The 12,380-nt window shown below is 35.6% G+C and overlaps 1 protein-coding gene across 1 annotated transcript in view; it reads right to left on the bottom strand.

Annotated features, from left to right (window-relative positions):
* SHOC1 (shortage in chiasmata 1) overlaps nt 1-12,380 on the bottom strand; it is a 53,796-nt gene that overhangs the window by 29,379 nt on the left and 12,037 nt on the right. Inside the window, 7 exon segments of the mRNA XM_064140531.1 lie at nt 1,443-1,931; nt 3,115-3,357; nt 4,382-4,476; nt 5,276-5,405; nt 9,042-9,149; nt 10,432-10,588; nt 11,879-12,011. Coding sequence (XP_063996601.1) covers nt 1,443-1,931; nt 3,115-3,357; nt 4,382-4,476; nt 5,276-5,405; nt 9,042-9,149; nt 10,432-10,588; nt 11,879-12,011 — 1,355 coding nt within the window.

Raw genomic sequence — 12,380 nt, 5'->3', positions numbered from 1 at the left:
AAAATAAGCCAAACAACAAAGATACTAGAGGAAGAGCCCTACAAGCAGTGCTGGTGTTTCTTATTCTCTGTTAAATTTAAAATGGCCCTCAATAAAATCTTGACAATACTAGAAAAATATACAATCATTTCCACAACAGCATGGGAAGACTTATGCATGTCGACAGGTTATCTATAGATCAGACATAACTGATCTGCAATACTGGAGGTCTACCTGGAAGCATGTTTTAAACTACATTTAACTTACTTAAACTTCCACAAGTCAGTTAATAAATGCAGCACATCCTGCTTTTCAATACCTTTGGATTTCTTGTTAGGATATGCAGTTCTAGCCAGGGTTCACTAGATGGTAGCATAAAACTTCAAGTACTCTGATCTACCCTTAAAATTGCGATTGTTGCTCTCTGAGGCTATCGAAGTGGCCCGTGCATGCTAACTACCGTCAGTAACAGATTAATTTTACCAAGAAATAAAGAAACATCCTCCTCCACAAAACTTGCATAAGACTGCAATTAAATATCTCATTTTTGTTCTATAGGTGTCATTACTGAAAGCTTTTATGTAACTTTTTTTTTTTCCCCCCTGGGGTATGTAACTGAAACACAAAAGTTACGCTCAAAATTCTGCCATACAATCCCAACACTTGAAAAATATTCTTTACAAATGCACCTTTATCCTGCAAAGTTTATCTGGAAATATGTCAGTTTCTACTTGTATTTTGCATCACAAATATTTATTAAAAAAAACAAAGAAGGAATTTCTTCTTCTTTCCACTCTCTGCAATTCTGCATTTCTGCAATGCTCAATGCACAGCCTGAGATTTTTTCATAAGCTTTGCCATTGTCAAGAAGAGGTCTATCAACAACTTTATGTTGCCTTAAGATCTATTCTCACTATTTGATGGGGTTTGCACCAAGATAACTGGCTGAAATGGTTCTTTTCAGACAAGAGCCTTTACTGTTGTTCACTACCTAGGCTATTAGTGGTACAAAAGTAAGAGTATTGAGAATTACTATTTGATAACTACAAATAATCTGATAACTATCAAATTACTGACCTTCTCCAGTAACTACCATTGAGAGATGCTTTGCCAGAATAAGAATAAACTCGTGCATTTATTTTATTAAAAAAACATTTCCAACACAAAAAACCAAAACCAACTAACCAAACAAAAAAAAGCCCCAACCAACCAACCAACAAACAAACAAACAAAACCAAAGCACTTCTCAGACAAAACAAACAAACAACCCCCCCTAAGATAGCTAAAAGGAAAAAAAAAAGTAAAATCCTTCACTGAAAATTCAGATACATTAAAGATCATTAAAATACTACCATTGACTTCAAGGGCCTTTTCACCCCCCATAACTCTATTATCATGAACTAGCATCTATTGTAACTGGTATAAAACAGCAGAATTAAGCCATGAAAAATAGCAGAATAAACTGCTTTGCATACCTTTTTCAGAACAATCTACATGCTTTTTCTCCTGTCTTGGGGTGAGTTTATGTGTAGATCTCAACATGATAAAATTGCTCAGGTCAGAATCATCTTTGTTCAACTTTGTAGCAAGTTCAAATGATGCAGGCTTGTGACAAGTGGAGTTGTCTTCTTTAGTTGTAACTTTACAGCCATCCTCTTTAGAAGACATATCTTTACAGCTGACTGATTCAGACAAATTGGGAGGCTTATTTTCTTGGTTTAATAAATAAATTGTCTCTTCTGCCTCATTCTTTTTTATGCTTCCTACAGTAAGCTGTTCCACAGAGGCATCTGCACTGTGAATTTTGGCAGATGATGCAGCACTTGTAGGCAGAGCAAAGTGCTGCCACTGAGTCTGCTGTGACATGTTCCGATCAATTACTTTGTCTGACTGATGGCTCTCAGAAAAAAGCATCTCCTGGTTTGTCAGAGAATTCTTCTCCTCAAGGCATCCTAAAAAAAAAAAAAAAACCAAACCAAAACCAACAATGACAAACCTGCAACTCCCCTGAAAAAAAAAAAAAAACAAGCAAAAACTCCAAGAGCAATGAAACAAAACAAACCACAAAACCAACCAGAAAACAAACAAAAAAATCCCCAAAAAATCCTTCATGACACACAGATTTTTTTTTTTCTCTTCTTTCTCCTAGATGGAGTTACCTTCTTAGGCCTTCTTAGGTCCACTTTTAAAAAAGTTGTACTTATTAGTCCTAAATAAAATATCTAGTCTCAGAAGCAGAAGGCCCTGCTACTGCTCAGAGAAGATTTCACCATCTACATGCTGCTTATTGGTGTTAGATTTCTAAGAAGTGTGATGCAACAAATTTCATTAGGAAGATTAAAAGATTAACAAATTACTATTTTTTAAGGGGGGGGGGAAGAAGCAAAGCAGGCAAATAGCTCTCTCTGAAGTTGTGCTTCACTAGAACTGCAAGTTTTTTACATTGCTGCTATACATCCATGTTAAACACAGTAGCTAAAATGCTTTAGAACATGTAAAAAGCAGTTAAATGGAAACCTTCTTGCTTGAATGGTGCCTATTTGTTTCACAATATGTCATCTTACTGTCAGTTCTTGAAGTCCTACAACCACAAAAGGTGTCTTTCATCCAGGCCATAGGTATATAATAATATCTAAGTAAGTTTTTACATTTTCTGTTAAAGTTTGATTGATTAAAGATTGATTCTGTTAAAGATTTGATAATGGTCCATGAGAAATGAATAGTTCAAATTTGAAACCATAGCCAGTTAAAAAAAAGTGTCCTCCAAATAGTATTACGAAACAAAGAATTTTCACCGTAGCAAAATCTCCTCACTGACCTTCTGCAGACAGGACTATACAAGCACCTAATTCATTAAAATATCCCAGTGCCAAACCACTATGTAAGAAGCTCTCCTGTATGAAATTCTTTTATTACAGAATAGTATGGCTGGTAGAGGCTACTTTAAACTTGCATATTAATAGGAAAGATAACTTTGTGTAGAGAAACACTTCTGTTCCTACAATTTTTCCTAAATTTGTGAAAGCATACCTTGACTGTAATAGGCTTTATGATTCACTGTGTGATTCTCTATTAAAGTACATACCTTTGTCTTTTAAACATCTCTCATATATATATTTATATATATAAACTTACTTTCTAACTGATCTGATGGAACTTGTGTGAATAATTCTATCTCTGCAGAAACTAAATTGTTGGCATTACTGTCATCTGTATTTAATTGTTCCAATGATTCTATGGAAACTGGATTAAAACCCAAATGAAGCCACCAGCCTTCGTCTAGTGAGCTAAGCATTGGTTCTTCTAGCTCAACTCGTAGCATTTTCTTCAGCTCTGTAAGTGAATGATGCTGATATGCAAGTTTAACAGTCTTACGCTCTAAAAAAAACAAAACAAAACAGAAAGCAATACATAATGTTAATAATATAGAAAAATGAAAATAGAATGTAATTTTGGAAAAGAATGGTCTCAAGTACTCATGATCTACTACATATATAATATAACCATTCCTTATATCCTGATTTGTAGCTTTGTGTCCATAAATAACTTCCAAGCAAAGCAGTTAATCTTACCAAAGCAAGTGTCCTTTTACTTATGGTAAGTAAAGGAGGGGTGTTTAAATTTGTGTCAGATCTTATACTGTGTGGCTGCATTTCTAAAGTCACAAATTACCTTGTTCATTATTTGTGGGTTTAGTTGTCACCCTTACAAAGACTTGACACAATCCTTGCTTAAAAAAATAAATAACTTAAATAGTAATACACTTATCGTATATTATTGTTGAACTATAAAGGAATGAACAAAGGAGTTTGACTACATAATAAGTCAACATGTATAACTCAATGATGAGACTTGTAAAATGTGGAGCAATTAAATATAATGAAATTAAATCAGTGGTAATGACTATTCTTGTGCTGTCAGAAATAACCTGCAGTTTATCCTGGGTTTGTATATTTTGATTCCTAACATGGACTCTGTTCTTGACATATTATTATTTTCTGTTAAGATTTTTTTTTCTGTAGATTGCTAAATATTTTGAAACATTACTGAAAGAAAAATAGCACACAGAAAAAGAGTTCAACAGCTTTCCAAATATTGAATACCACAGCTATGGAATTTAGTGCACCAAACATTTTCATAATGAAATAAAAACTCTTACATCATTCAAACTATCTCCATAGATGGATGCATAAAACACCAGCTTCTGTGCTGCCATGGTGTAACTTTTTATATGTACCAGAAGAATCAGCTAATCAAGACTCCACAGAGTTACATTACTTGCATAAATTTCAACAGCTCAAAAGATCTGCTCTGTATTTAACATTATTTTGTCATATGTTCTCCATGTACATGGAACTCCTTAATATCAGTTAAAAGTTGATGATTCATTAGAAATCCTTACCGACAAGCAAAAGAGAGTTCATATTATCCTGATACTTCTCTGACTGCCATACCAAATATTCTAGGTATTCCCTAGAGGATTCTGTAATCAAAATGCTAAGAACAAAATTAAACTTGGAGGTAGGAAGTTTAACAGCATTATCTATGAAGTTTTGATTTATACAGAGCTGTCTTTTAAACATCTATTTTCTGTCTAAATGTTCCTTAAATGAATGAATTAGTTGAAATTTTGTCTTGTCCCTCATGCAGAACCATGGTGAATAGGAAGAAGTGACAGGTGCCACGGAGACTGATTCACAAGTTAAAGTGGCACCAAAGAGGAATTCTGTCTAGATAGTGATTTCCTCATGGGAAAAAAAAAATCTTGGTGCATATGCCAGAAGGACAGTGAGGTAAAACAAGTGCTAATCTTACAAGCAATATGCAAAGGAAAGAACGAAGCAATCCTGATCCTATGGCAGCATAAGAAGAGTTACATTTCATTGTTGAGGTATATCCCTGAAACACAGATGATACATTCTTCCTGTAGCTCTACTGGAGATTTTTCTAAGTGATACTTGCTCAACATACATGTGTTCACCATAGATATAAATATATGGATGTACACTGATGCCTATCCTCAGAAGGAGAGTGAATTTTCAGGCTCTTAAGTCCCACAGGAGAAAGAGATCTCTATGGCAGAGACTGTCATTTCCTTTCCCAAGCTGTCCTGCGCAGACACAGATAGGGATCATGCACTCTGTTCACTCTTTCATGCAAAACACAAAAGACACACAGCTGTCTCAAAGAATATAACTACCAATCACAAATAGAGCAAAGTTATTTTCGCACTAATTTTGAGGATTTACAATTCAGAGGTTTTATGTGAGGATTTATTACTACAAAATTTTAATACCTGTTACCAGAAAGAGAAATAGGTTCTTCTTGAAGTCCTGTGCACACAGAATTAACCCATGATCTTTGTTGTCTGCATGGAGGTGTTAACGGTACTTCCATTTCGCCTTTCAGGTATGGAACATATTTAGCTAGAAATTACATAAAGCCCCCCCCCCAGACAAAAATAAAAAATCTAAGTCACAAAGCTACTTGTGAACAAAACACACATACTTAGGAATTTTACTCAAGTGAAGCTTTGGATTAAAATACAAAGTATTTTCACAGCACAATTCACTATTTAAGCACTAAACTCCCAGTGCTTCAGGTTTCATTTCCAGACAGTTCTGGGATAACAATGTGTAGATTGTATTCTTTCACTCATTCTTTAGTGTACTTCCAGCTACATGTTCTTCCTATGTAAGATTTTTTAAATAATTAAATCATCTCAGCTGAGGTTTTGATTTAAATATTCATCCCTGACAGGCTTCTTAGACAGTTCCCACACAAAGTTAATTAGATGGAAGACAGTCTTCAGACAATATTATGGTGGCTCTAACAGTCAGATGATTTGACTTAGGAGCTTCAGAAGCAGAAAAGTCAGGATTGTAAAGACAAAATTAAGCTTTGAAGCAGAATTGTATTCATTGTAGCTTCCAGAGATGCAATGAATTATAATGCTGGTTTTTTTAAAGCAGTATATAAACAAACCTGGCTTGTTAGAAGTCCCTTGCAAATATTTTTAATATCCTTCCCCCTCCCCCTCAATCATATTAAATGCAGATGGATTATTGCTTTTTATTAATGAATTTACAACTTCATTGATTTTCATGTCATTTCATGAAAACTGTATGCACTTCTCTAGCATTCTTCTAATAATATTTTTCATTAAGCTAGACCAAAAATAAAGGTTGCGAAGGCCCCCTATAGTTCCTTCATGTTCTGTGAAAACTGACAGCCAGATAACTAAGTGATTCCATAAGGAAAAGCATTTGTGACAAATTGTCTGCTCATTCCAACAGGCAGTGAGCAGCTGCAATTGTCACACACACAGTGTTTGCCCAACTGGCACACAGCAGGCTACGAATCTGCCACTTGTCCAGATGCTTGTAACCACTCCTTGTCCAACCTAACAAGCAGGTTGCAAGGCAGGAAAGGTGGGAAAGAAAAAAGATGGTGTTACAGAGACAGAGAATGTACTCTACACATTGCGAGGGGAAAAAAAAGAAGAAAAAAGAAAAGGTAAACATTAAAAGTTGTTACAAAAGAAAGAAACAGCCTTCTAGTTACGATATTTTCTTTCTCATTTACTCAGAGAAAAAAAAAACCAACAGCTCAGCTCACAAACAAGTTGGGGTTTGTCTGTTTGTTTGTCTTTTTTGTGTGTGTGTAGTGAAGACAAATTTAGCACTTTGAGCATTACCGGAGTTGACATCAAGACAGCAAAACCTCCTGGCATATCTAAAAAGAACAATTACCTCTCTTTGAGTAATATTGTCCATATTTGTTCTTGTATAGTTTTTTTTTTGTCTCTAAGGCAAAATTTTCAGACCAGCTACATTAGTTAAACTCTGTCTAAACTCAGGGTGCCATTGCCCTTCACTGAAGCATTAATGACTAAGTGAGTTCTTTTATCTCTCCATCTCTATCAACAAATAACTTCTATAGCTATTGGGAGAGAAAGGAGAACAACTATGTGTTTACAGAAAATGCTAATTTTTTTGATTGTTTGTTTGAATTACTGCAAACATATTTAACTTCTAGTAACTTATAAACAACAATGTTAATTAGAAGGAAAATACTGTAGGGGAGCTAGGCTGAAATCTGACACCAACATAGGAACTTCCATTAGCAAACACTGTCTTAGGACATACAGGTTTTCAGGTCTCTATCCTGCAAAATGAAACAGAACAGACAGGAAATCTCTCTGTACCTGATGGAATCTTGCCTGATTCAGTGTCAGAGCTGAGCTAGCAACCTGGCAATAAATACTAATGCTGTCACTTCCTTTTAAAACCACTCAAAGTAGTTTTACTACTCATTTACTCCAGAGGAACAGAACATTCTAAATAACATCACAGTCAGCCTATTATTAGTGTATAAAAGAAGTGGGTCCCAGACCTCAGATCTATTGCATGTAAGCTCATCCTGCTTACCGTAAGCTTTAGAAGTAAAGAGCAGTCAAAGATTGCACTAGATTCAGATTATAGTTAATCATGCTAGGCAATAATGTCCAGGTGGACACCAGTTTTCAGCTTTGTCTTGTTGGGACAACATAAGGTGTGCGTGCCTTGGGCTTTCATATCAGACCCTTTGAGCTAACATGATTCAGGCCTCCTACCAAAAGCCCACTGCAATACAGTGCCTGGAGTGTGATGCTATCAGCCTGAAGAGGACAATCATCAGTTCAGTTCAAGTTGTATTGAAACTAAAGCAAGAGGAGAGGTGTTGGTCTCGGCAAAACTCAAATTTCTCAAGGATTCTAGTAATTGTTGGATGGAAAACTATCAAGTGAACCTGAACTGGAGGATAATACTCCTACTGCCCAATGCAATAATGGATAAACTTTAGGATGATAGGTACATGTTTATTCAAGTATTGTCACTGCCCAGGTCACATGCATTCATAAATGTCACTCTGCAGGATTTTGTGAGTGAATTGAAAGGTGAAAAATGCCACTAGCACAGCTTCACTTGCCAGTGAACATTAAACTGTGAAAGAGTGGCACGAATTATAGCGTCAACCAGGATGGAAGAGATCTCCAAGATCATCCAGTCCAACCTATAACCCAGCCCTATCCAATATGCATTATTTCCAAAGAGGTTACACCTGTAACCTGAAGAAACTTTACCTGAGGTTGGATACCTAGTCTGGAGAGTCAGACACAAAACTGCCAGGAATAGGTATGCAATGTAACCAGCATGCCTAACTGAGTTTTTAAGCTATTAAAGTTCTGTATAAGTGATTTCCTGATGACAGCATAGAGGAAGCCAGGATTCAACACACACATTAGCAAGTATTCAGCACTTGCAGTTTATGTCTGTGGAAAACAGCTTTGGTGACTATGTGAGTCTGCTTCTCAGCCACACTGAAACATTTGCAAACCAAAATGTCTGTACAGGAGTTATGGAGTTCTAGAAGGTATAAAATCAGTACTTCACCCTGGATTGTCCTCCATCACCCTCTTCTGAAAGCATTAACAAACTTTAAACCATGCTCTTTGACTCCACAATTTTAATCACTCTGCCTTAACTTTCCCCTATCCTTTCTAGGTAGAATCACAGAATGGTTTGGGCTGGAAGGGACCTTAAAGATCGTCTCATTCCAACTTCCTTGTTATGGGCTAGAACTATTTTCCACTAGACTAGGCTGCTCAAAACCCCGTCCAACCTGACCGTGAACACTTCCAGACAGGAGGAATCCACAGCCCCTCTGGCCAACCTGTTTCAGTGTGAACACCAGTGGAGAATTTCTTCCTTATATGCAATTGAAGTTGTTAGATAAAAAGCTAATTTCAGCCTCTAATAAACTGCAAAAGATATAGACCACATGCAGCCATGAACAACATGAAGGAACTGTAAAGATAGTTTTGTTTAGTTTTTAAAACTCTAGAAAAGAGCATGACACCTCTACCTGTTTATGGTAGACACAAAATAGCAGATTATACAAAGCAAATGTTCTTACCTTATATTTATATGATGCATGTACTCCCAAGAGCAGAACAAGGAGACAATCTCTTGAAGAATTTATTTTAAATATTATCCCTTGATTTATGTAGATCCTCCTACCTGAGTCACAGAATTCCAACATACTTCTGCTGTCACTGGAAGTAATGTCTTGTGGCTTGGCGCAGTACTTAGAAATGTCTATTTTGCATGCAATTTCTGCTTTGAGATCTAAAATCAGATTTTTAAAAATGCCATAAATGAACCACTTATTCTCTATTCCTGTCATTCCCTTTTCTTTAAACCTTTCTATTGAATCTTCATAATACACTGTTGTGAAAAAAATACAGTTATGTTTAGTAACCCCAAATGCTATAGCTGATTAGAGCAATGAAGCAGTGCACACGTCTCATCCCTTAAAGATGTCAGAAACAAATGCAACACACTATCAGAACTCTTCAAAGTTCTTATGACTACAGTGATGTGATTTCTGGAACAATCAGCCTAAATGCCATTTACTAGGAGTTTCCGTGTGTGTAGATTTTCTTGCCACTAAGAAAGACTAAAACAGAACAAAACAGAGTTACAGGTTGACATCTATGTAAAAAATCCTCAAACCTCTGCTTTGGAGGTTGGGTCACTCAGCCTTTAGCACGACATGTAAGCTGTGATGTAGTAAAAATACCAGTGGAACACATATGAAATTGCCTTTGTCAAATATGCACTGAAAAGTTTTGTTCCTATCTCCATATAAACTGGATTGTTCCAAAACGCTGCTCTACCAGGGAGATCTCCATCAACACACACCCTCTACATTCAGAAGCATGATTGAATCTTGTTTCTTTGAGCTGCTTCCTGTCCACCAAAGTGGTTTTCCTTACTTGTTTGCCAAAACAAATGTGAACTGCTTTTTTTAAATCAAAATTTAAAAAAATCTCAAGCACTGTCTTTTACTTTTAACTACACAAAATACTGTTGTAGACACCAAACCAATGGCAAATAACTGTCACTAAAGTTGTATAAGAGCATTTAATAAGTTTTCTTGAACTTCTCTGAAGGATTTACTATAGTTATTTAGAATTTTCCTGCTACCCATGGAAATTTTTACCATAAATCTTCTTTTGTGTTTGCAATTACAATGTCATACAAGTAATTTAAAATATATGACTGTACTGCATATAGTCCTCTTAAGGATGTTTCTGAATGTAAACTCAAATGCAGACAAGAAAACATAATACTGAATTATTATATTTGTGGCAGACTGGATATCATACACAGCCAAGGGTTGAATCAAATGCTAAATACTTCCCCTTGGCTGCTTGAGGAAACAGTTCTAACATTCATAAAGTTGGGTATGGCACAGTTCATAGTCTCATAGAGAGAAATTCTCATTTTATAGGCTGTAATGTAATGTAATGTGTAAGTGAACTGAATATGAAAGAGTTAGAAGTGTGTTAAACGTGTGTAAATGAAAGGAAAGCCAGGCTGAGCATTTAAAAAAAACGACCCTCACCTTCTTGGATCACCTCTTTGCACATGTCTTCATCAGCCATAGTTTCTGGAGCTAAATTTAACACTTCTTTCAGTTCCAAGTAAGATGGAACCTTAACAGAATCTGATCTGGCATTCCTGCGTTTGCAGCATTCTAACTCAAGAGGCAACATGAAATACTGAAAAAATAATAATCACAACAGAACGGTTAAGTGAATCTCCTTTGATGTAAGTATACCCTCTAAACTTTCCAAAATTTTGAATTAGCTTAGTTCTAAATCAGTCTAACAGGTTTTGGTTTTTTTTTTACAGGAAGTCATATGACATGTACTCAGCATACACAAAGCTTTGCTCAACACAGAAAAAAAACCCCAGTGTCAAACTGTGTCACTGGATTGTAACAAGCAGATCTGAATTTACATTCAAATTAAATACAATCCGTACTTATTTGACAAACTGTCTTACAGAGTTTTGAAAAATGGAGCAAAACATAGATTTGACTTTGTTACAGTTTTAAGGTAGCTTTTTTTTTTCAGAGAGAATTCAGGCCTAAACAGTTTTATGGACTGGACACAGAATAATGTAAGGTAAGTTTATCTCTTTCCATTCAACTGCTGAATATTTTATATTTTGCAGCACAAGCTTGTTTCTCTCCCTCACTGCCTCCTACTCGCTCCTCTGCTCTGCCTACGATTTTGTATGTTGCTTGACTGATCTTCTTGTTTGGGTTTGTAAAGGTACAGGGCAGGGTGGAGGTAGAGACTGTGATGGCTGTAACACTGCCTCTCTGGTCCACATTGTGTCCATGGGAGAGGGGTGTCTTTTTGATGTTACTTAATTTAAAATATATGTAAATATATTTTGTATATATTAATTGCTTTTTATACTTCTATATTTAGTCTACTTTTGTAAATATAATTTAGTTTAACTGCCAAAATTCTGAGTAAGTGTGGTAAATTTACTCTGGAAGGGTAATTTTCCAACATGTTAGGTGACAAATCTAACTCATAATAGAATTCTTTCAAGAAAAGAATCTAAGCTACCCTCCTCCAAATCCCAGAACACATCTTGGAATCTTCCCTTTCCCATGTGCATGTCACAGATTCCTGTTGTGGTTCATTAGACTGGATGATCTTGAAGGTCTCTTCCAACTAAAGATATTCTCTGATTCTGTGTTTTTTATTCTTACTATAACAGTACCCACATAAAGCTGTGAACACATTGGGTCATGGGAGAAACAGCTGATCAGAGTGGAGATTCCAACAGAGCATCCAAGAACAAAAAAACAAAACAAAACAAAACAAAAAAACCCAAACACAAAAAATACCATTGTTTCCTAATTTTAGAATATGAAGGCTATAATTATTTGGCAAATATGAAAATAATTCAGTAAAATGACTTGCAGATGAACAGGCATGATATGTAATAAAGAAATCACTAAGATTTAGTAAGAAACAACATGATGATACCTCTTCATCTTTTATAGGTATTGTGCAGAAATTCTCGTCAATCCCCTGCAATTCAGCCTTATTCTTTTCCATTTCCATTTCATTTTGAAAAGTCAAACATTCCCTTTAAAAGATCATCAAGTAAAGAAAGTGACTTCTCTGTACTGTTTCATACCTATGGCTGAAAGTCTCAGCAGTATCTCAGACAGCCATGTGTGTGGAAGAGTTAATTATTTCTAAATCCATGCTTTTCTAAGAAAGAAATTCCAAGGGACGTTGTACCAATCAGTGCAATTATCTGAAGTTACAATACAATGTAATTTATTTTATTACAGTATTGTTTATATATATGTGTGTGATTGTGTAGAGCAGAACCACTTAATATGGGGACCAGACTTATAAAAGTTACTAATATTGTTCATCATTTCAACATGAAGTCCCATTATGGAAATATCCTTTCTGCAAGAGCTGCAGACCTAATTGTCTTCTTATGTTGACAGTGTCAACAAAATCTCTGTAATGT

Source organism: Pogoniulus pusillus, chromosome Z (genome assembly GCF_015220805.1).
Source record: "Pogoniulus pusillus isolate bPogPus1 chromosome Z, bPogPus1.pri, whole genome shotgun sequence".
Taxonomy (NCBI): domain Eukaryota; kingdom Metazoa; phylum Chordata; class Aves; order Piciformes; family Lybiidae; genus Pogoniulus; species Pogoniulus pusillus.
Note: the sequence above shows the minus strand (reverse complement) of the source record. Positions and strands in the feature narration are given on the sequence as shown.